This window comes from Monodelphis domestica, chromosome 2, assembly GCF_027887165.1.
Source record: "Monodelphis domestica isolate mMonDom1 chromosome 2, mMonDom1.pri, whole genome shotgun sequence".
NCBI lineage: Eukaryota > Metazoa > Chordata > Mammalia > Didelphimorphia > Didelphidae > Monodelphis > Monodelphis domestica.
This window is the reverse complement of record NC_077228.1, coordinates 139,374,510-139,399,644: the sequence shown is the minus strand read 5'-3', so window position 1 is coordinate 139,399,644 and position 25,135 is coordinate 139,374,510. Positions and strand designations below refer to the sequence as shown.

Below are 25,135 nucleotides of genomic sequence, written 5' to 3'. Positions count from 1 at the left end.
ATTCTCCACTAGAGAAGTGGTCAAAGGCTATAAAAAAATTATTAAGTCATATAAAACAGTGATTTCAGGCCACTAATAAGAGACATTAAAGTTAAAACAATCCTTAACACCTTCAGACTGCCAAAGACAATAAAAGATGGAGATGGTCATAGTGAACTATTTTTGGAAATTCCATTTTTAATTATGAAAATAAAATGTCCATAACCTTTAACCCAGAGATCCAGTACTAGGCTTATACTACATGGAAGTCATTGAAACAGTCAAGGAAGTTCCCATAGACACTCAAATTATTTACAACAGCACTTTTTAATGATAGCAAAGAATTGGAAACAAGAACATGCCTATCAATTGGGGAAATGGCTAAACAAATCATACATAAATATAAATATAAATATAATGCAGCATCACTGTGTGAAAACCATGATTAGGCAAAGGACGGAAAATCTGCATGAACTATTGAGAAGTGAAGCCAAAAAGACTCCAATATAAACATGACTACTAGTCTAGTCTAGTCCAGCTACAATGGTCTGGACACATCATCCGCATGGACCCACAGCGAATACCAAGACAGGTATTCTATGGTGAACTGTCAGCTGGACTCAGGAAACAAGGTCGACCAAAGAAAAGATTCAAGGATCAGCTAAAGTCCAAATTGAAGACAGAATAAGCAAAAAGCACCACACAAAAAAGTAAATGTTGCAAATTATGAAGAATAAGTATAGCTCAAAAAAAGAAAAAAGAAAAGAAAGAGAAAAAAAAGAAAAAGAAAAAGAGATAGGAGACATTTTGAACCTACCACAAAAGTAGGGGAAGTACAAGAATGTGGCAGTTTGCTTTATATTTTCACTTTCTGATGTATTGCTCAGTTACTCTGATTTTTCCCTTTTAAAAAAAATTATTGGGGGCAGCTGGGTAGCTCAGTGGATTGAGAGTCAGGCCTAGAGACAGGAGGTCCTGTGTTCAAATCTGGCCTCAGACACTTCCTAGCTGTGTGACCCTAGGCAAGTCACTTGACCCCCATTGCCTAGCCCTTACCACTCTTCTGCCTTGGAGCCAATACACAGTATTAACTCCAAGATGGAAGGTTAAAAAAAAAAGTATTTGTTACATAAGATAGCTATTGGAGGGTAGGGAAGGGAAAAGGGGGACACCACTTTGATATTATATATAAAGATTTTTTTAGAAAGACAAACAACTATTGAGAGGCAGTATGGTTTAGTAGATAAGAGTGCTAGAATCTTTGACACATTCTGACAGTGTGAACCTGAATTCATTTAGCCTCTTAGTACCCTAGGAAATCTTTAAGATGATGACCTGAAATGGAAAGGAGTTTTCTCATCTGGGAGTTCTCTAAGCCAATGAAATGCCAACTTAATTCCCAATAAATTATCATGTAAAAAGCATGTGATAATGTGAAATTCATCTTTTCTCTGTATGTATATATGGCCCTAAATGCAAAACTTTTCCTTATAGGAGCATAGCCAAGAAACCAAGTTCTATTCCAAAGTTTCTGAGAGAGCTGCATAGTAGATATTAAATCCTACTTCTGACATTGGTTAGCATAACCAAGACAACTTTAACTGAATTTTAGTGGTCATTTGTGAATTGAAGATAAAAATATTACTTTGCATGAATGTTATGAATTTCAAATGAAATTTTATGTAAAGCACTTTGTAAATTTTTAAAGGACATGTATCTAAGCAATATGATACAGTAAGGGGCAGGTTGTTCTCAGAGCCAACAAGAAAGAATACGAATTAAAATCCTTTCTCTGAAATAGTTTTGGGTTGCTAGATCTCAATGCCCAAGCAACTCTCTAAAGTAAGATTACAGTTGAAATGCCTATCTAAGTAATGGGACTCTACATTAAAAGTTCCAACACCATTGAAAACCCAAGTCTAAATTTTGTAAAAAATTCTTTCTTTAAAAAATTCATTCTTGAGGTCAATTCTAAGCAGCAGAAGAATAGGAAGGTAGTCAATTTGATAGCTCAAGGCACATGAAATAGGCTTATATTCCTCTACTAAATTCAAACATTCAGTTTCTTAGGTCAGTTTCTCTATGTTTTATATATCAGGTCTTTTACTCCACTGAATAACAAACATTCCTATTATACAATTTCATGACTAAGACTAACTTTATCAGTCACAGAATATAAGAACTGTAAGGGATCTCATTAAGTTCTCTACCTCAACCCAAAGCTAAACAAAACTTCCTACTATGATATCTGAACAACAACCCTGATTTGAGACCTCTAGAGAAGAGAAACACTTTATTTCCTGAGAGCCCACTCCACTTTTGTACAGATCTAACAGTAATGAAATTTAAAAGGTGCTAAATTTCCCCTATGCAGCAATTATTTTCATTTTGATTTGCTTTAGTTTAACTATTTCTCATTTTGAAAAGTATTGTTTTCAGGCTTTCCAGGATTATCCTAATGAAATTTACATTAAGAAGATGACAATGTTTCAATATATACAGAAGCAAATCAAAACAAATTTTTAATGAAAAATGTGATGACAAATTAAGAGATAATGTAACAGGAATGGTATGACAAGGATTTCATAGATTGATTTAAATTTTATTTGATTGGAAAAAGTTTTGAGTTAGAATTTGGTTTTATTTCTGATATTGACATAGTTAGATAGAAGTGTGATACAAAATTATCTAACACAACTCTTTCACTTAATGTCAAGCATTTTCATTTAGATGAGGAAAACAAAACTCAGGCTAGATTTAGCAAATGGCATAGCTCTATCACACTGTATCTTCTATGTCTGTTACATAAAATAACCAAACTGATCATAACAGGGTCATGTATTAAAACTATCCAGTTCAATTCCCTTACTTTAAAGATAAGGAAACTAAGTGATCAAAACTAGAATTACTTTGAGTGTGCCTAGAATTCCAAAATAAATTATATTTTCTGACCTGGTACCATTGAAAAGCAAGTATTTGTCTCAATATATGACAAAATTAATTTCCTCAGCCATTTTTTATAGAAAACAAAATAATTAAGGGGGGGAAATTATTGTTTCAAACAGACAACTGAGTTGGAGGTGCAATGGACTTGTGTTCTATAGTTTTGACTTTGTTACTAGTTCTGCTGCCTTGGTCAAATCACTTAACCTAATCAGGCTGGAGTTTCTGCATTTGCAAGTTGGTTTGGATCATCTTTATGATCTCCTTTTAGATTTTATTAAAGACTGCATGTAAAGGTAGCAATAATCCACTATATTGTATATAGTGGTGTATACCACTGCTATAACTTCAACAGGTTAGTAAGAAAGGAAGGACAAGTCATTATATTTCCATTTTTTGTTCCAATCAGAATATACTGGAAAGAACACTTAATTTGGCTTGGTTCTACTTCTACCTAGCTCCTGCACATTTAAGCTATAATATTAGGACAATTATTTCATTTTTCTGAGCAGTTTCCTTATCTATAAAGTCACAATAATATTTACTTTACCTGCTTTACAGTTATGAGGAAAACTATATAAAATGCAATGCATTAAAAGAACATAAGCCACCAAACTTACTCCAGTATTCCATTTTGTTGTTACATCTTCTTCCATGAAGGAGATTCTAGTTTCTTTTGGACGTGGGGGAGGGGTAACAGATCTTCCAGGTGACCCAGAGGGTGATGCTAATGGTGTACGAAGACTGGACCTTAGTATGGAATGAGGAGTGAACTCAGGATATCCAGAAGTGGCAATAGATGTGGCCAATGCTTTAGCTCGCTATAAAAAAGGAATGAATGGAATTTTACTTTGAAATGCATTTAATCTGAAGGTGGTTTGTTTGAATTCAAATTTTCAATTTTTTAAAAAAATCAGTCAAAAAGTTTTAATCTTAGAATGTTTTAGAAAAATTGTGTTACCTTTAAGTACCTATTCTTATTGTTGTTGTTAGTACTAGGATAATTTGAACTAGGTAAACAAATTACTGCCTAAATTTCCTTAAAGAATTGTTGTACTGAATAAAAATTATAATACATATAATTTATAATATATACTCTTTAAAAAAAAAGTACTTCTAAAATACATGAAAATAATTTATTTCCTATAGCATTTTAAAACATTCTTCCTATAATCATCTTTAAAGTATTAAGTAATTTGGCAAACTCTGCATGGTACAAAAGATAAACTTCAGGTGTGGTCCTAACCAAAAACAAACAAACAAAAATTTAAATAATTATGAATTAATAAGGTTTGATTAAAAAAAAAACACCTAAAAATATTTAACAAAATTTAAGTAAGACTTTCAAGGATTATTAAATCTTTAACCTTAGTTTATATAAAATTTAAGCATTTATAGCATAATAGCCTACACTTAATTTCCTTCCCTTTAAACTATCTAATAAACAGAATAGGTAAAATGATTGTACTTTTGAGAATAAATTAGGAGTATCTCCAAACTAAAATTAAAATAAGCTTTTTGAAGTCAGAGACCAAGACTTATTCTAGGAGAATTTGACTCGAAAGAGAAAATCTCCCAAGAGACATAAAAACTGGGTTTTTTAAAATGGTGCTTTATAGTGCAGCATTTTCTTGTCCACAATTCCACTGACCATTTTGGTGTACCAATGCTTACTTATTTCATGTAAAGATGAATTAAAGTCACTGTAATAAAACTGAGCAGGGTAAGAGATCATTAATAATTTTTAAACATCACATAAAAGTTCAAATAAAAAAGAAAAATGAATGCCTTAAAAATTGAGGTATTCTAATAAAATTTAGGAAACAAAAAAAAAGTCCAATTTTATAAAAAATAAAATAAAAATTTCTGCTAGTATTTATAAAGGCCTAATACAACATACTTAATACAATGGCATATAGTAGACATATAATAATAATAATTATTATAGTATTATAATAATGCTTATTAATTGTTAGTACCATAATTTTAGAAAACTGGTAGAGAATCCATCCTTTGCTCTTCCAACTTCTCAAATTCTATTGAAGGCATCACTCTTCTTCTAGTCTCCCAAGCTAATAATTTTGGCATTATCCTAAACTCCTTACTCTCCCTTAATCTACATATCCAATCTCTTGCCAAACTGCCATTTCCACCTCTACAGGATCTCTTGAATTTGAATCCTTCTCTTTCCTCACACAGCTACCACTTTAATTCAATTCTTCCTTACTCTTTATCTTTGATTATTACAACAGCCCCCTAAGAGGAAGAGCTCTTTCCCTCAAACTCATTTTATAAATGAGGAACTATGGCAAATAGGGGTAAGTGACTTGCCCAGGGTCACACAGCTAGTAAGTGTCTGAGGTTTTGAACTCAGGAAGATGAATCCTTCAGCTAAGAAATATCAGAATAAGAAGTTAAGTGGCAGAGTGAATTCACTTAGGCTTGCTACTAAGACAGAAAATAAAGAGTTAAAAAAAAAGAGAAAGAAATGACTGAATGAACCAATTTACAAATATTCACAATCTTATTTAGAAGCAAAGGCAGCAGACATTTTCCTTAGGCTTTCAAGCTGTAGAGTTAAATGGGTAGTGTGTTTCTACTCACCTTCACCACAAGAGGGGTTTCGAGCAAATTTAATTCAGAGGCCCTGGTAATGTTATCAGGGAAACCTGTGAGCTGTGCTGTTGATGGCAATGAATTAGATGTTATATATACCATTGCTCTTGCTGGTGTGACTTGATTATATTCCAAATTTGGAGAGGCTTGAGGAATAGGACGAACAACCAAATCCAATAGTCTACACAAACAAAAATAAGTATAAAACGACAACTCAAGTTAATTAGTTTGTTAATAATTAGAAAATTATCAGACATAATGTAGCATAACCAATTACATTACATTTAAATAAATTTAATTTTGATGTATAAAATGCCATAATTAGTCACTTCTTTTAAGTTTCCATTATCATTCTTGGTCCATTCATTCTCATTCAATTTCTCTCTTAATTTGATTAACATACACTGTGTTCTTCTATTTGTCTTTTTCACTTTGCATTATTTCATAGCTATCTTTGTATTTTCCTCATACTCAGTCTTTATTTCACTAAAATTCCATTCCATTAATGTACAATTATTTACTTATGACTAAGCATTTCTCTATCTCAGAAAGAAAAAAAAAAAACCTGGTATAAAAATCTCTGAAGGGCTAGCTTTCTTTTCCTTTTGTTGGGGGGGAGGTAGAGGGGGGGTTGGAGACCAGGGGGCATAGCATTCTCTAGGTATTTTCCCAACAATGGGAATTAAACTACATGATTGATTTCTAATTAGTTCTCAATTCCACCAGTAATAAATGGGTAAATCTATTTCTAAAGAAATTTGATAGTTTCAACAGCTTTTAATCATTTCCCCTAATTTTAAGACTAACCAAAGGGTAACTCAGAATTACTTTTATCTGCATTTCTTTGATTAATGAGGCAGAGAATCTTAAAACCATTATTAATAAATTTATGTTTACTATAGAAAACTATTTATATGCTCTTTCTGTGATCAAGCATATATTTTCTTATTTAGAAAAAATAATTTGTCTTAATAAGAATAACAACTCTAAGACAGAAAGGCAAGGGCTAAGCAAATGGGATTGTTATATATAAAATTATGATTCTTAATCATAAATTTGAGTAGTTTGTATTGAAGTAGATATATAACTTTGCTATTACTGTGATTTTTACTACATTAATCCTAATTATGTCCTGCATTAAGGGAGGGTGTGAAATGGAAATCAGCATTTTTCAGGTAAACCTTTGTCTGAAACAAAGAGATGTGTTGTAAACAACTGTTTTGAAAAAGGCTAGAAATAACCTTCCTATTGTTTCATCAAGGATATCCTTAACATACAAGTAGATCAAGCATAAAGATGATAAATTTAGCAGATGGGTCACAGTTATAGATCTCATTTGTCTTTCTTGGGAATTAATATGATCTATGTTTTTCCCCTAGGACTTGACATAACAATGTCAGTATTTTTCAAGACTGCCTCCTATATGAGGGATTTTCTTACAAGAAAAACAAATCACATTTAATTAAAAATGATGCGGGAGACTATATCTATAGATAGAATTAGACTATTCTAATCTTATCTAAGTTCTTGGTCATTATTTCTCTGAGAAACATTAGGAATTTACTGAGTAATAACTCTGTCCCCTAAAGAGTACAATAGCATATGTCATTAAAAAAAAAACTGACACAATAAAATATGAAGCACTATCTCACTTCATTGAAAGGCACTATGACAGTTATGAAAGTAATCTTAAGTCACCTTTCATGAAAAGTTTTTAAAAGATCATTTGGAAAGAAGAGTTAATTATTAAGCATTTATTGACTTGGAGTTGAGAAAGTAGAAGCTTCTTAACAACAATGACTAATTCAGTTTTGGTTAGGTAATTCAAAACTATTATACATATATAATTTACATTTAAAATATCAGACAGCTTAAGATGAAATACTCTAGGAAAAGAGGGAATATTTTGAAAAAGCAAAGAAAAATTTCTTCAAATATAACACTTTAGAATAACCAATCATCATTTAAAGTTAGCCAAGAAACTCTTCCTTCTAAATACTCAGCCATGCACAAGAACTACATACAATTATTACAATATAAAAATATCTGACAGGCTGTTTTAAGATGAAATTGATAAATTATCACAAACATTAAAGCTAACATATCAAAATTTTGAACCACACAAGTCCAAAATTGTATTTTCATCCTATTATCCATCCTCTGAGTTTATTTACTCTTATAATCAATTATCACCTATAAAGAGATACTATTCCTACCTGGGTTATAAACCAATTAACATTTATACTGAAAATGCCAAACAAACGAAAGTTATAAAATCATTTTCCACATGCCACATTAATGAGAGGATACTTCTAGAACTAAACAATTAAATGTATGTTTATGTCCTAGAATATAAAAAGAAAGACAAAATGTCTTTTAAGGAAGGGAGCACAATATATTATAAAGCAGTTATTAGCTAAACTCGTTGGCACTAGATTAAAAAAATAAGCATACGGTAAAATAATAGCACATTAAGATGACTCATCAGTACCAATAAGATAAACAAGATCCAGAAGGTATAGTACATAGCAGTCTAGTGTTAAAACTAATAAAACACTATGGGACAGAAGATTGAGGAAACGGAAAAGAGTTTGATAAAAATTGATTTGGATCAGTTCAGTGCCACAATGATATAAATGTAGAGGTTCCCTCAGGCCATACGTAAAAAGAAGGCTCCTTTCCAAAGTGTGTTCATGCCCTCATGTGGAGCAGTTCAATGGCTGGAGATCAATAAATTTAGGACACTAGCTCCTAAGGGGGCAGTGGATGGAGTACCTGTCCAGAGTTATAAGGAAGGTTCCCACTTCTTGAGTTCAAATTTAGTCACAGAAACTTACTAGCTAATACTAGCTAGTGACCCTGGGAAAGTCACTTGATCCTGTTTACCAATGTTTCTTATATTAAAAAAAAATTGGAGAAGGAACTGCCAAGAAAACCCCAAATGAAGTCATGAAGAATCATAGACATGACTAAAAGAACTGAACAACAACAGTGAGGCAGATAATGAGAAAGATTAGCAGGAGGAAAAGCACTGGCAGAAAGGGCCTCTTCAAAAGAGACTGGGATTCATCACCTGCTGTTATACTGGGTATAAGTGCCAATAAGATGACACAGCCAATAAGCAGCAGCAGCACAGAATTGTCAAGAAACTTAAACTAAAGAACATATATATAATTGGGGGAAATCAATAACTTGGAGAGAAGGTTATCAAAAACTTGCACCAGTAAGGAGGATTTTCCTCTTACTAGAAAGGGAAATTGATCAACCTCAAATTTCTATCCAAAATATATGGGAAACTGATACAAATGTGTTAAAGACAAAGAGTGGTTTCCCCAAAATAAGTAATCTGAGAACATGAAGAGTTGTCAGAAAGAGTTGGAAAATGGAGAAAAAAATGCTATAACTCATTAATAATAAATCAAATGCAAATAAAAAAACACTAACAAAATGGCAGAATGAAAAATGATAGAAGTAGTTAATGTCGTATGTAAGACTAGAATTAATTGTTCTGTAAAACAATTTGTTATTAGGCAAATCACTCAAGCATTCACACTCAGCAATACCATGATTTTGCACATATCCCCTCCAATGGGCTGAGAAGAAAACCTTATATATACCAAAATGAAGAGGTAGGTTGAAATAGTAAAAAGAAGTCCAGCTTTGGAAATGGGAATTCCTACTGTCCAGTCTGGCTTCAAACATATATAGCATCTGTAGGACCATGAGTAATTCATTTTAATCTCTTCTGTACTCTGGGTAACTTTCTAAGACTATATAAGTCAGGTTCAAGAAATAAAACAAAACCAAAAAATATTCTAACCTGTTCTTTTGAAAAAAGTAGACATGAATATGTTTTTTAAAAATATGAGGAATTAGGAGAAACATGTGGAAAATGTACTATTGAAATAAATCAAGTAAAAGCAGAACATAAACAACATTACTTTAAAAGTTGAAAATGTTTGAAAAGTTGGGTATCCAGTAACGTATTATAGACCAAAGGCTTCTTCAAAGAAGAACAAAGCCCAGGATCAACCTCAGAAGCTTAACATGAAAGGATAGGTATCTTGGTAGATTTTGAACTCACCCAAGTAATGTAGTCTCTAACTCTTATTCATTCAATTTTAAGTCAGCTAGTTAATAAAATTTATTAAGTGCCTATTAAGTATCATTTATGACTTATAATAGATTTATATTTTATTGTGACATTGACCTAAACCAGGTTTTCATCAATTTAAAGCACTGGAGATACAAAAACGTCTAGTTTGGAAATCATTAGTTTTGTTTGTTTGTTTAAGTTTCCTAGTGTTCTCAGTAATTTAGTAATATTTTTTACTTAAAAAAGCTATGCTGGGAAGCAGCTAGGTGGCTCAGTGGATTGAGAACCATGCCCAGAGCTGAGAGGTCCTGGGTTCAAATCTGACCTCAGATACTTATGAACTATGTGATCCTGATCACTTACCCCCACTCTCTAGTTCTAAGGAAGAAGGTAAGGGTTAAAAATTAAAAAACAAACAAACCAAAAAAACCCTACACTGAGAATACATGCTGTTTTTGCACTTTTAATCTATAGAGGTACTAATTCCCCATAGGGTAAGGGAACAGTATACTGTTCTACTTCCTCCCTCAATGTTGGATAAGATAGGAAAATTTGTATTCATATTCTTAATATTTAATATTGGGTTATTCTGTTATTAAGAGTTAGATATTTGTCTTATTAGAAAGTACTTATTAACAGTGGTAGGATTTAAAACATGTTTTGTTGATAATGATGAGAAAGTTACTATTTTCCTTTTAAGATTTGACATATCTGTCTATGCTTTTCAGTATGTTTAGGGATAAGCCCCCCCACCCCCATTTCTTCTTTAATTTTATAATAAAGTCAGTAGAAAATGACCAGAACTCACTTTTCCATCAACACAGCAGGAAGGAACACTGTTGCCATTTTTAAAAAAAAGAATGCTTATACACAAAAATTATATATAGGAGAATCATTTAAAGTAGTGCATTCTTTGGGTAATTAGTTCAAATCACACTTCTCACACACGCTTTCTGTCACTAAAATAAGGAAAAGAGAAGTGTTACACTGAATTATGCAACACAATTCACCCAGGAATAGATCTCTTATAAAATATGAACATTTCCCCAGAATGTTGGAAGTAATAAAAAGTATAAAAAGGTGAAAAATGGAGATCTTAAGGATCTACATGATACCAAATGAATGTTCTATCTCCATAGTAAAGTTCAAATTTAAAAAAAGTTTGTGGTATAACTAAAAATATTAAGTTAAAAAATAGCAAAAACTACTGATGAGAGTCCCCAACAATGGTGAAATTTTGAAAAAAAAATGATTACCATCCTCAACTTGGATCCTGTTAAATTAAACTTAAAATCCGTTCACATAAAATGGGGACTTTTAATTTGGCAGTGGTCCAACAAAGACTTTTGAGTGAACAAAGTCTAGAACCAAAAATAAAAGATTGATGTGACTCAAACAGGTTCACAAATACATCTATAGGGAACTTGATTATTGCCAAATGGAAGCAATTAACTGTAGATGTGAAAAAGGTGGTTTAAAAAAAATTGGTTCTATTAATGGGAAAATAAATGGATGCCAATAATAATACAAATGACTTCCACTTAAAATTACCTTCTTATGAAGCTCATTAAAGGGAAACAACTTAACTAAACCTAAAAAAAGAAAAAATAAAATCAATCTTTGAAAGTTTGGCAGAATATATGCACATCTAAGTGCATTCTATAAAAGGAATACTTGAATTAAATATACATCACTCAATCTAATCTGTCTTGTATATTCAGAGTTTAAATAACTATTTCTAATAAAAATACTGAATTTATCATTGAGAAGGCTGAACGCATTACAAATTTAGATCACAAAATCTTTAGAAAATTCTTGAAGATAGAAACAAAATCAAACAAAAGATATTTGAGTCCTTTGAGAATAAGCAGAAAATGGTCACTGGCATGTTGAAGACAGAAGTTTATCTCCTGTACTATTGAGGATAGGGGATCCTTAACTGTTCATAGAACAGTAAAATGAGGCATAAATTTACAGAATTATAGGATCTCTAATTTTGGAGACTTTAGACCACGTGGACAAATCAAATATGAATAAATATTCCTTTTACTATATACCTAACAAATGGTCATTCAATATCTGTGTTAAGACCTCCAGAGAGGGAGGAACCACAACTTCTTAAAAGGTCTCTGTTCAACTTGCTTATCTAAACCTCAAAATTCTTTGAAGAAAAGCAAAACAAATCAAAGTCCACTTTCACAAGAAAGCTTTAAAATACAGCTATGTTTCCAACTAAGTCACTTCGCCAGACTAAAAATATTCACTCACATGGCATAGTATCAAGGTTGCTCACCAACTTGTCCTCTTGATATACTACATCTTCTTATTGTCCTTACTAAAAACAACAGTTCTATTATCTACAAAGTCTTGTAAATAAGTATTTTTTGATGCAGATTAAGATCACATTAATTTTTTTGGTTACTTTATTAGAATTTACTCATACTGAGCCTCTATAACTCTCAATTTCCCCCCCAGACAAATGGAGACTCTCTCATATCTACCCTAATCTTATACCTATGTTCTAATTTGCCAAGATTCTTACTGTCAGACAATGTGTGCTATCTCTCCCTTGCTGAGTGTCACCTACAAATTTGATAAGCAATCACCAAGGCCAATACAGTACAGGCTTAACCACACATACACGGGACACTCTAGGATAGGCATCCTTTCCCATTGATAAGGAATGATTATAGTAACTACTCTAAGTAAATGCGATTCCTTTGTTCTGTATTGTCATTCAACATGTGCCATCTCTTCATCTACAAATTTTATGTCACTGATTAAAAACATCTAATAGCACAAGGTCCAAATTAGCTTCCTCCAGTACTCTAAGAAAGGCTTCTACTTAATTTGATATAGAACTATTTAATAACTCCTCTGCAAGTCTATCTGTTTAAATGTACTTAATTGTATTTCTCCACCTTTCCCACAAAAAAGCATGATTTTTAAAAGCTTTGCTAAAATCTAGATAAACTAAAATATACTACATTCTTCTTGATCAGCCAGTTCAAAAATTCCTTCACCAGAATAACGAGGCTATGACAAGACACATTCTCAATGAATGATTCCTTTTGTAAATGTTTTCCTGTATGCCTTCATACTATATTGAAGACTTTTGCAAGGATATGAATTTAAGTACAGTGGACTATATTTTTCTGATTCCACTTGAATTTTCTTTTTGAAAACTGCGAACAATTTCCTTTTGCAGTTCCTATGCCATCTCTCCCATTCTCCATGAACATTCAAAAGACACTGACAATTCATCCAAGCACTCAGAGATCCATGAAGTAGTTCAATTGGGAAGTAGATCATGTGGGCTACCAAAGTGGAATAGACAATCTAGAAAGGTAGCACACTCCTTGCTCAGAAGTCTCCTGGATTCAATGACCACATTATCAGGTCAGCAGACAAGCTTAGTGGTGTCAGACAAATAGAACTGCACATTTATAAATTTCTTTCTTATTAACACATCAACACATTAAAATTACATAAGAACTATATTTTAATCTGATTTGGGTTATACTCAGGAGAATTATGGGCCTCATGCAGTCTATGAGTCACATGTTTGACATCTTTGGATTATTTAGATGACTCTTCCAATCCTAAAATTCAGTGATTCTATGAGGCTTTCATTGTCTTCTTCCTTATCTTTATCCTTATCAACTTTTATCCTTTTTCAAATACCTATTAGTCATTTTTGTTCTATCCTTTATACTAGAAAGATCATTTTCCTTGGGGAAAAGTAATTCTGTCTTCTCTCCACTGCCAATTATTATCGACCAAATGAATCTCAGTAAAGGTCTTTTCCTTCTGTAGAGTATTACCTTATTTTATTGTTTCCTTGTCAATCTTAGTTGAAAATATATGTGAGGAGCAACTATCTTAGTGGAGTCAGGCATGGAGACAGGAGGACCTGGGTTCAAATCTCCTAGCTATCTGACTCTGGGAAAGTTACTTAAGTCCAACTGCCTAACCTTTACTACTCTTCTGCTTTGGAACCAATTCTTAGTATTCCAAGATGGAAGGTAAGAGGTTGTTTGTTTTTTTTTAAACTTAAAAAAAAAAAAAGAGGGGGGCAGCTGGGTGGCTCAGTGGATTGAGAGCCAGGCCTAAAGACAAGAGGTCCTAGGTTCAAAGTTGGCCTCAGACACTTCCTAGCTCTGTGACCCTGGGCAAGTCACTAAACCCCTCATTGTCTAGCCCTTACCACTCTTTTCTTGGAACAAATAAACAGTATTGATTCTAAGATAGAAGGTAAGGGTTTTTTTAAAAAATGAAAATATTCTTGAGATATTTATGATAGGTGGTAACTCAAAATATGCAGACTATTTTTGTTGATATTCTTGCATAAAACCAAATTTTTTTTAAAGAAAGGTTGGACCAATCTCATACCTCAACCAATAAATTCTAGAACTACTCCAAAACAGTTGAGTATTTTCAGCTTTTCTCATTTTTCCACTTTTGAGGGTAGAGAAAGACATTAACTTCAAAATGCTTTTTAATACTAATTACATCTATTATTATTGATCAGGAGGGGTTTTATATGGGCATAGTAATTTTATTATTCATCTGAATGCTATTTGTTCATATCTTTTATTAAAAATCATATAGGAAATGATTTTTCATCATATCTGTGTTTCAATTTCTTATATATGATAGATAAAAATTGGTCATTTTTCTAAAGATTTCCAACTTGATCATTTTTAGCTGATTTTGATTTGTTTGTGCAAAAACTTTAATTATGAATTTAAATCATCCATTTTATATAATGATCAACTCTAAGTATTCATCTCCTCTCACACATAAGAGAGCATATACACACTCAAAATTTGATGCTTTTTGTTTTCTGCTTAATTTCTACCATCCCTTCTAAAAGGTTAACAAGACTGTACTTTGAGATTATCTAAGAATTACTTCTGCCAGGGCACCAAGAAAACATTATGTACTATATATACACCACCCACATCTCCTTGCTCTCCATATTTCCTAGAAACAAGATCTTTAGTCCTTTATTTTCCTTAGTTCATGCTATTCACTAGTGGCAATATTCCTATAAAAAATCCTCTTTACCTCATTTGCACCTGGACAGTCACACCTAACCTTTTGCCCTGTCCTTCAAATCACATCCTAATCAGATTCAATCTTGGGCCTTCTTCAAAATTCCCAAAACTTTCAAACAGTTTTCTTCGTAATTCCCTTGGTTCCTCCCACTGAGAGAAGTGGAATTATTTAATGTAAAAGCTTCAACCTTCCATAGTTACTATAATAATTCAAATTCAGCTATTCATAATTTGCTAAATTCATAATCTTGGCAATATAATTAAAGAAATTTGAAAACTATGAGACTATCTAGTCTAAGGCAAACTGTATTTAAATGAGAATTAAGCATGAAATAAGAAGCAGGTGATATCCTAATGGTCATAGAATAGGGAGGCAAGAGAACTACAAATTTAACAATCATCCCTAAAATAGAACAAATCTAAAAAAATTCTGAGTTTATAAAACATTGATATAAAAAATTGATAATAATCCCCACACTAACAAATTTATATGAAATATTTCCTAGATTTGCAATGTGTAACATTCTAAATGTTAAGCAAAAAAAAAAGTAAAAAGTAAAATCAAATGGTATATTTACAAAGTTAAAAGCTCTTTAGAAGTATATTTAAATTACTACCTATATTACCCCCTTTAACATTTTGAATTCAAAATATCTTACCTGGAAACTTTTTCTGATGCTTTTGTAATTGGTGTTCCAACAAATGCATCAGGCAAATCTGTATCGGGGAGAGAGTATACTACAGGAGAAATTTCTTCAATTTTAGGGCTATACAAAAAAGAAAAACATTGCAATTTTAAATACATTCGATGTTAAATTTAAGAAATTAATCCATTGTACAAAATTTGAAAGGAAAACTCTTAATTCCTCAATCTATAAAGAATATAATATATAATCATACTTTTAAAGAACTAGTGATTATATAGGTATGAGCTGTTAATTTCACCAATGCAAATCAAGAGCACTCTGTACCTTACCAAATAGTCTTGAAGAGTTACTATGGTAGAATCAATCTGAAGTCAATGCAATGATAAACCTATCCAAACTTAATACTAAGACAATGATATTAGTTTCACTCTGAGCATGGATTAATTCATTCTTTGTATCTGCATCCAGCATAGTCCCAGGCCTAATAGGAACTTAATATGTATTTGTTAATTGATTGACTAAAGCAGAAATTGTGCTCAATTTAAAATTATAAGATCTGTGGTCAAAGTCCAGATCTACCACTTACTATCTATCTATGTGACACTGAGCAAGCCATTTAATTTCTCAGTTCCTCTTTTGTACAACAAAGGCATTAGAGTAGATGTCTTTTAAGGTCCCTTTTGGTTCTAAATACATGACCCTTTTATTATCTGCTTCATCCCGGGACTTATATTAAAAGTTTTATCAAGCTTAGCAATTGTGTTCTGCTGGCATGTTTTTAAGAGTTACAATTCTGTGCCTTAATAAGGCAAAAGAGTAGAAACAAAGTAGAATTATAATGTAAACAAGGAGAAGCAATGGAGATGGTTGCATAGGTAGAAACAATAAAGAGTGAGGGACAGGGAACCAGCCTTGGGAGTCACAAAGGCTTAGTTAGAATTCATCTATTTCTGACACTTTGGCTGTGCCAATCATGACAAATCATGTCATCTCTCAATGGACCTTCCAGGCAATTATCTAAGTTGCAGAAAGTTGCTAATCTATAGTTTTAAAGTAAGATTTCTCATCTTAATTTAAGTCCTACTACTCTGTCCTGATCTTAAAATATTATTATTAAAAGGATTAAAAAACTAAAATATTACTTTCAGATAATGGTTCTAGTTGCATTCTCCAATAATACTGAATTCTAAAAGAAGGCTGGCCTTGCTGAAATAACTACTATACTTTTAAGAAGTCTTTCCTTAACAAATAGATAAATTGCATAATTAGAAGCAGTGTTTAAAAAAACAAACAAACCAGAAATATACTTACTTACCTATTGTAAGGGGATAAGTTATTTTTCAATTCATTTCCAACCCAAACCTCTCCAATTTTTGATAACACATTATTGATGAAGGCTGCTCTTGTAAGTACTGTTCCTGTTGTAGTTTGTTTTGCAACAGTAGATAGAGGCTTGGGTCTAGAAACTAAAAACAAGATTTAAGAGTTGAAAAAGACCTAAGAAATTAACTTAGTTCCGCCTCTAAATAAAGCACATTATCACACCTTGAAAATGGATACAATACTTCTATTTGAAGACTTCTTACATCTAGATTAACATTTAGCTGCCAAAATGATTCACAAAGCCAACAAAATTAGCACCTTGAGGAATGTGCTTCATTTTTTCTTTGTGTTTTTAGCTCAGAGTAAATGTTTAATGTTTGTTAAATTGAAAAATCAAGAGTTAAAAGAAAAAAGAGTAGATAAAATAGGAATCATTAAGAGGAAATAAATGATATCATAGCTGAGAAAAGGGGGAAGAAACACTTATAATGAACATACTATATACCAGAAACAGTGATAAAACAACTTACAAATATCTCATTTGATCCTCAAAACCATTCCAGTAGGCAGATTCTGTTATTATCCCCATTCTTTAGTTGAGGAAACAGATGTTAAGTGACTTGTGCGGGGGACATGATTAGTATTTGAGGCCAAATTTGAACTTAGGTCTTCTTGACTCCAAACCCAGTACCAGTATTCCTAACTCATTATACTTGGTTGTCCCCCTTTTTGTTAGAAAAAATTAACAAATGATGTAAGTAAATTAAAAGTTATTATGAATAAGAGGCAATATCCAGAGTGTAGAACATAAAGAGTTAGGAAAAGATCTCTCTAAGCAGAATATATATTCCTCAAGCCAAGCTTCAGTTTCCTCATTTGTAAAATAGGTACACATGCATACGCATACACAAATATTTAAAGAGAAAGAGAATAGTAAAGGGAATTGTAGACCAGATAGAGGTGATGAATGATTAAGTGTTTTGCTATTAAAAGATTATTATTGTTAGAGATGCTAACCATCTCCTTTTATCTACCTGGCTTAAATGTGAAGGCTAGAATAATTTAAAAGTGATATAAATATTGTGACAGCAAAACTCTGAATGGGTCGTTAGAAGTTTACTAAAATATATTCATTTTAAAGATTTGTTTTGTTCACAATATTGTTAATAGGGATAAAGAAATCAACAGGGTTTATATCCTATTCAAAAGAATTTCTTATAATCCACCAAAAGAAAAATTTCCCATGCTAATCTACAAAACTGTGAAACTAGTAAAGATTGCCCAATTTATTTATATGTTGTTTAAAAACAAACAAACAAACAAAAAATCCCACCAACTTTTCCCTTCTGTCTTATTATAATTCTAAGCCAGAGGAGCAGCAAACATTAGTCAATCAAGTTAAGTGACTCACCCAAGGTCAAAAATCTAGGGCATGTCTGAGGTCATATTTGAACCCAGGCCCTCCTGACTCTAGGCTTAGCATTCAATCCACTGTATTATGTTGCTTTCCTTTCATTTATATGTTCTTAAAAACTTTTCTGAGGCCAGTAAGAAGAAAAAAGCTTTGGAAATGCTATATTTGAACATGATATTTACAAAGCTAGGCTAAATGTCAGTTTGGGATTATAAGACTAAGTCAAGCAAATGAAAACTTACCTTCTCGAAAAACTGAGGATGACAAGTGATATGGCTTAGCTCGTTCCATGGCTAACTTTCGCTGTACTCTAGGAAGTATCTTTCCATATTGGTCTAATATGGAATTTCTAGCAACTGATCTCTCTCTCAAACGAGGATCACGATCATTCTATTTAAGACACAAAAACACACAAACATGCAAAAAAAGTAAAAAAATCAATCCTGAAAAATCTACAAAGGTCTTACCATAATATATAAAGGAATGATGTTAAGAAATGTACTATGAATATTTACAGAAATCAGGTCTTCCTTATATACCCTTTGTCTAACAAAAAATAACCCCTTCTGTACTGAACTCCAATGTCCTATCTTTACCTTTCTACTTAATCTTCAGTTCCTTATACTGTCTTTAATTGCCACTTCCTTCTCATTTTTTCTATAACAAAGTGAAACAAAGATAGGTAAAATCTCCCCAGTTATTCTGAAAATAACTTGTATATGTAAAGATAGATTGATAGTAGACGTTTTACACTTTAACTTGGTTGAGATTTCATTAACGTAACAACTACAATGATTTTATATTACTTTCTTGATCTTTAAAACTAAGAAAAATTTCAAATTCTCTTTATTATCTTGCTGCCTCTAACTGAAATTAAATCTTACCATGAGATTAACTTTCAGAGACTGATTCAGCTGCAATGCAGGGATATAATTGGCTCGTTGCAAATGGTGAATTAAAAGTAACTCATGATTCTGAACACCAGCATTGGACTGTAAAAATTTCACTAAACATTCCTAAGAGAAATAAAAATGTATTAGCAACTCATCAAACTAATTCCCAAGTTTTGAAAACTTTATTCTGATGAGAACATACTTGTTCAGTTTCTGTGAATGGTAATTTCAGCAAATCTTCCATTAAGCCCATTTCCTGACAGGCTTCATACATGTGTTTAAGTAATTCCTCTACATTTAACCGGTTTGAATGTTGACGTAAGAGACTCCATGCCTCAACCATACACCTGCAATTAGTATTTGATAATTTCATTATTCCATACAAAAACTCCCTAGAATGGTGAGAAACTTTATCCTTTAAAGAGCTCCTAAATATTTTCACATAATAGCTCATATCACCTTTTTATTAACTGTCTTTAAATCTACAAATTGTCTACAAATCTACAAAGCTCATTCCTCACAACAACCCTGTGAGGTAGGTAGTAGACTTATACTACCACTTAGCAAATACAAATTTAATTTAAAAAGCTACAACTTTCCTTGATGAGATCTTTTTCCTTTTTTCTTTGTATTCACAGGCCAATTAACATTTCTGGCACCTTTTAGCTTCTTTCTATTTGTGGCTTCTCCTGTTAAAATGAAAGTTCCTCAAGGACAGAGACTGTATTTACTGTCTTGCATTTGTACAACTCATGCTTATTTAGCATAGTAACTGGCACAGAGTAGTGAATAATTAATAAATGTTAGCTGGTTAAGGTGAGTGGGAATTTTAAAAAATCATTTCATCAAGTATTGAACTGAGCTGAAATTGACTAAGCAATGTGTTGGGAATTATGTGGAGCCACAAAAATTAAAAGCAAAGGGCAAGTTTCCTTCCCTGAATGAATCAATCATGTACCTAGAAAACAAGACAGAGAAGAATCAACTGGTAGCAAAGCATGGTATAATGAAAAGATCACTGGACTAGGAATCTCGAGTCCACTCTTCAGCCTTAGGTAAAAAGAGAATGGGATAATACCTTTTACCTATTTTGCATTATGTCGATTAATGATATGTGAATAATTGATAGCTATTACTCTTTACACATTGACATACTATAGTGTGTTAAAGTGTCACAACAGGCAATACAAACCAAAAGCCCTATAGGAGTTCAAAGCAGTGGTTCAACATATTTAAAAATCCTTTTCTCGAAACCCTTCCTTTTACCAACTTCCTTATTTGTAGCAAAGCCATCAGTATTATTTTTGTCTTCCCATATTTGTAACCTTGGCATTATCTTCAATTCCTCATTCCCTCTCACTGCATGTAGCCAATCAATTGCCAAATTTTATCACTTTTATCTCTACCATTGTTGCATTTAACTTCTTTTTTCGACACAGGCACCACCCCCAATTTTAATTTTACATTTTGTCTGGACTATTGAAATAGGCTTTATGATAGCTCTCCCTTGCCCCAAGTCTCTTTTCTACATAGCTGCCAAAGTACATAAAGTTCACACATATATATCTGATTCCCACACTCGCTTCTTCAATAAATTCTAATCGCTTTTTGGTTGATTATCTAGGATTCTTTAAGTAGACCATCATATCATCCACAAAGAGTGAGCTTGGTCCCCTCATTGCCTATTTTAATATCTTCAATTTCTTTTTCTTCTCCAATTGCTACAGTTAGTGTTTCTAGGACAATGTTAAATAATAGAGGTGATAATGGGTATCCTTGTTTCACTCCTGATATTATTGGGAAGGCTTCTAGTTTATCCCCATTGCAGATGATGTTTGCTGATGGTTTTAGATATATGCTGTTTATTATTCTTAGGAAAGGCCCTTCTATGCCTATGCTTTCTAGTGTTTTCAATAGGAATGAGTGTTGTATTTTGTCAAGGGCTTTTTCTGCAGCTATTGAGATAATCATGTGATTATTACCAGTTTGCTTGTTAATATGGTCAATTATGTGGATGGTTTTCCTAATATTGAATCATCCCTGCATTCCTGGTATGAATCCTACCTGGTCATAGTGAATAACCCTTGTGATCACTTGCTGGAGTCTTTCTGCTAGTATCCTATTCAAGATTTCTGCATCTATATTCATTAAGGAGATTGGTCTATAGTTTTCTTTCTCTGTTTTTGACCTGGATGGATTTGGAATCAGAACCATATTTGTGTCATTAAAAAAAAATGGTAGAACTCTTTCTTTGCTTATTCTGTCAAATAGTTTGCATAATATTGGGATTAGTTATTCTTTGAATGTTTGATAGAAGTCATTTGTGAATCCATCTGGACCTGGAGATTTTTTCTTAGGAGTTCTTTGATGGCTGGTTCAATTTCTTTTTCTGATATGGGGTTGTGTAGGTAGTCTATTTCTTCCTCTGTTCATCTAGGCAATTTATATTTTTGTAAATAGCCATCCATATCACCTAGATTGCCATATTTATTGCCATATAATTGGGCATAATAATTTTTCATGATTTTCTTAATTTCCTCTTCATTAGAGTTGAGGTCTCCCTTTCCATCTTGGATACTGTCAATTTGGTTTTCTTTTTTCCTTTTTCTTAATTAGATTGACCAGTACTTTGTCTATTTTATTTGTTTTTTCAAAGTACCAGCTTCTAGTCTTATTTAAATCAATAGTTCTTTGACTTTCAACTCAATTTCTCCTTTGATTTTTAGGATCTCTAATTTAGTCTTCATCTGAGGATCTTTAATTTGTTCACTTTCTAGTTTTTTAATTTGCATGCCCAAATCACTGCCCTCTGCCCTCTCTAATTTGTTATTATATGAACATAAGCATATAAATTTCCCCCTAAGTATTGTTTTGGATACAACCCATAGATTTTTAAAGGATATCTCATTGTCATTTTCTGCAATGAACTTAGTAATAATATAGACTCTAAATGAACATCCAAATGCAAACAAGAACATGGAAATAGATTTTGATCAAGGACACATGTAAATACTCAGTGAAATTGCTATTCAGCTACCAGAACGGTGGGGGAAGGGGAGGGAGGGAAATAACATGACTCTTGTAACCAAAGAATAATTTTCTAAATTGACTAAATAAATTAATCTTTAAAAAATTCTAATGGCTCTCTAGTGCCCCCAGGAAAAAATAAACCACTCTTGCTTTGAAAAAGTTCTTCATAATCTAGCCCTAAAATATTTTTTCAGGCTTATTATATGTTACTCCTTTTACACAGAGCTTTTTTTATTACACATTTCAAATGTGAAATTCTGTGTGCCATTTGCATTGGCTGTCCACTAAATTATTTTCTCATTTCTCCCTCAAAAATTTCTTATATTAAACTCTGTGGCTCAAAGTCCCTTCTATGCCAAGTCTTTACTGATCCTCCCAAATGTTAGTGCCTCCCTCCCTCCCTCCCTCCCTAAATATAGAGTATTTATTTAATCTATGCATGCCTTACACCTAAAGAGAATGTAAGCTTTCTGAGAATAGTAATTGTCTTGGTTTTTTTTTCTTCCTCTTTGTTTGAACACCTAGCATATAGTGTTTAAATGTTTATAGCAGAAGACTGTTGACTTGTTGAAAGAAGGAAGAGACCAATGTGAGAGATCAGTTGAGGAGAATTTGCTAGAAGAGAAATGTGATTTGGCTATCTACTGGCAGACAAAAAGGAGTTTGTTAGTAAGAGAAGAGGCAAACAGCAGGATGCAGGAAAAGGAAAAAAAAATCTGAAGTCACCAGAATTAGAATCTTTGCTCTGCCAGTTACCAACAGTATGATACTAGGAACACTGCACTTTCTGGGACTGAGTGGATTTATTTATAAGATATGAACGATTATCTATGAAATGAAATGAAGGATCCTTTTCTATATCTAAAGCTATAACTCTAGGGATAGTATAATCAATATAGCTAATGAATGGAGACTCAAACTTGTCAGAATAATTAGAACTAAAAGAATAAATTGAGGGGCAACTATGTGGCTCAGTGAAAAGAGAGCCAAGCCAGGAGTTGGGAGGACTTGTGTTTAAATCTTGCCTCAGATAACTTTACAGCTGTGTGACCCTAGGCAAGTCACTTAATACCAATTGTCTAGCTTTACCACTAGTATCAATTCTAAAACAGAAGATAAGCGTTTACAAATGAAACGAAATGAAATCAATAGCCTAAGGATATATGTATGAAAGTAAATATAGAACAGAATTCTGAGGAAGGCAAAAACAAAATAAAACAAACAAAAAAAACATCTGCAATGAAGCCAATAGAATAGGAAACATGGGCAAAAGAAGCAGGGATTGACTTTAAAGACTTTTTAAAGCGATATCTTTTTTTCCCCAGGCATAGGACAATGTTTTACTATTTTAGAAAATGTAGAAAGATTAATCTAAATATTGGGAGGCCAGGACCATTACTGCCACTAAACTAAATGACCATAATTTTTAAAAATCAATCTTACTCATTCTTGAATTTCTAGCATAGTTAATGAATATAAATACTATTATTTTTAACCAATAATAATTAACAACCAGAAATACTAAGCAATTACACTCTGAAAAGACTTTAAGCATAAAGCTTTTAGCATAAAAATTATAAAAGAGACATGAAGAATCTAGGAACTGACAAAACTTGTTTTATGAAACCCCAAATTTACCCTTGCCCCATGGGAACTTGCCTTCAGGAAAGTCCCTGACTAACCCCAGTCCCAGACTGAAGAATAGTCTCTCAAAGAACCCTGGAGAGAAGTGGTGGATGTAGTCAAATCTTAAATACCCTTCTTGTCCTCTTGGTTTCTCTTATTTAGACCTTTCCCAGGTACCCAAGATTTGGGTTACAACCTCTTTCCCAAGGCTCTATATAAATAGTCAAGTTTTCCTTAATTTCATATATTCCCTATGTTATAAATATAACTTCAAGTTCTTTAGTTCAACAGACATTCCCATTCTTGGTGTTTTTTCCAGAAGCCCCTGGCTCTGTGTGGCAAGCGGGCCATAAAGAGCCTTTATCCTGATTAACGATTTGTTCTTTTGTAACTTGTTCGGTGATTCTGTGTTTTTACTACTATAACATCTTCATTCCTGATTATATAAAAGTTGTATTAAAACAACTACTTCATCCAGCAATGTAAAATAATGTCAGAGTGATTAGAAAACATTTCAGCTATATAAAGCACAGTGAAGAATTACAGTTAAGATGTACAGAAAAATGGGTGATCTGATAAAATAACCCTTTAAAAATATCTAAATTGGGTCTCTCTTTTGATATTAACCAACAGAGTTGAAAATGACCTTAGAAAAGCCATTAGTCAGTTGCCTACCTCCTAGTTTTAGTAGATACAGTGAACAAAAGGCAATTTTTGCTGATGACTGAGGGGCATGACTGACACCAAATACCCTATCGATGTAGGGTTATTCCTAGAATTGGGATGAATTTGTATTAACCAAAACATACCCTGGAACTTGTTTCCTGGTACAAATCCCTGATATCTTGTTTTCTTGTCATAAGTCTCTTTTTCAAAAAAGTAGAGTGCAGAAAGTACAGCTGCATGACCTCTTGTGCAATGTGACATGGCTGCCTTTCTGCAAAATTAATTGATCAAAGGCTAATAAAGCAGTTTTCTACCAAGTTGTTTTTCTTTGTCCTCAATAAAAATTGTCACTGTCTTTATTAGTGTCCTTTGACATGTCAGCAGCATTCAAAACATTCACTAACTTAAGAATCAATAATCAAATTAACTCTCTAGTTTTTGTAAACCCATTCTCATTTCTCTTTCATAATTAAGAAAAATCTACAGCTCTGAATAATTTTTACCCTATTTTGATCTTAAAGCACTTCATACTTTTGTAATATTTAACATGTCTTACCTCTCTTATAAGTCTGTTAACTCCCAAGGGGAAAGAAGAATATCTTATTTAACTCTATGGCTCTAATAATAAAATAATGTGCTCATTTGTTGAATGACAAATGAAACCTTAGAGATTTTAGGATACGGCACCACTGTGCAACAATAGGAATGCCTGCCATTTTAATTGTTTAGTTTTTCTGCTATTGTGATTGTTCGGAGTACCAAATAACTGAGGAATTTTTAGACTCCTTAATAGAAAGCACACTTACATAGTGGAAATTTGTAATATAGAGTCTAAGACACAG

The 25,135-nt window shown here is 32.5% G+C and overlaps 1 protein-coding gene across 7 annotated transcripts in view; it reads right to left on the bottom strand.

Moving 5' to 3' along the window:
- The window catches only part of AHCTF1 (AT-hook containing transcription factor 1), a 110,543-nt gene that overhangs the window by 20,024 nt on the left and 65,384 nt on the right, over positions 1-25,135 (bottom strand). For all 7 annotated transcript variants that reach the window (XR_008916235.1, XM_056816047.1, XM_056816046.1 and 4 more), the window contains 7 exons: positions 19,174-19,318; positions 18,963-19,094; positions 18,321-18,468; positions 16,657-16,807; positions 15,354-15,461; positions 5,527-5,719; positions 3,543-3,743 (listed from right to left, as the gene is read on the bottom strand). Coding sequence is in view for 6 of the 7 variants with exons in the window: in XM_056816047.1 (XP_056672025.1) it covers positions 3,543-3,743; positions 5,527-5,719; positions 15,354-15,461; positions 16,657-16,807; positions 18,321-18,468; positions 18,963-19,094; positions 19,174-19,318 (1,078 nt within the window). In the remaining variant the exon portion in view is untranslated. The remainder of the gene's footprint in view (positions 1-3,542; positions 3,744-5,526; positions 5,720-15,353; positions 15,462-16,656; positions 16,808-18,320; positions 18,469-18,962; positions 19,095-19,173; positions 19,319-25,135) is intronic.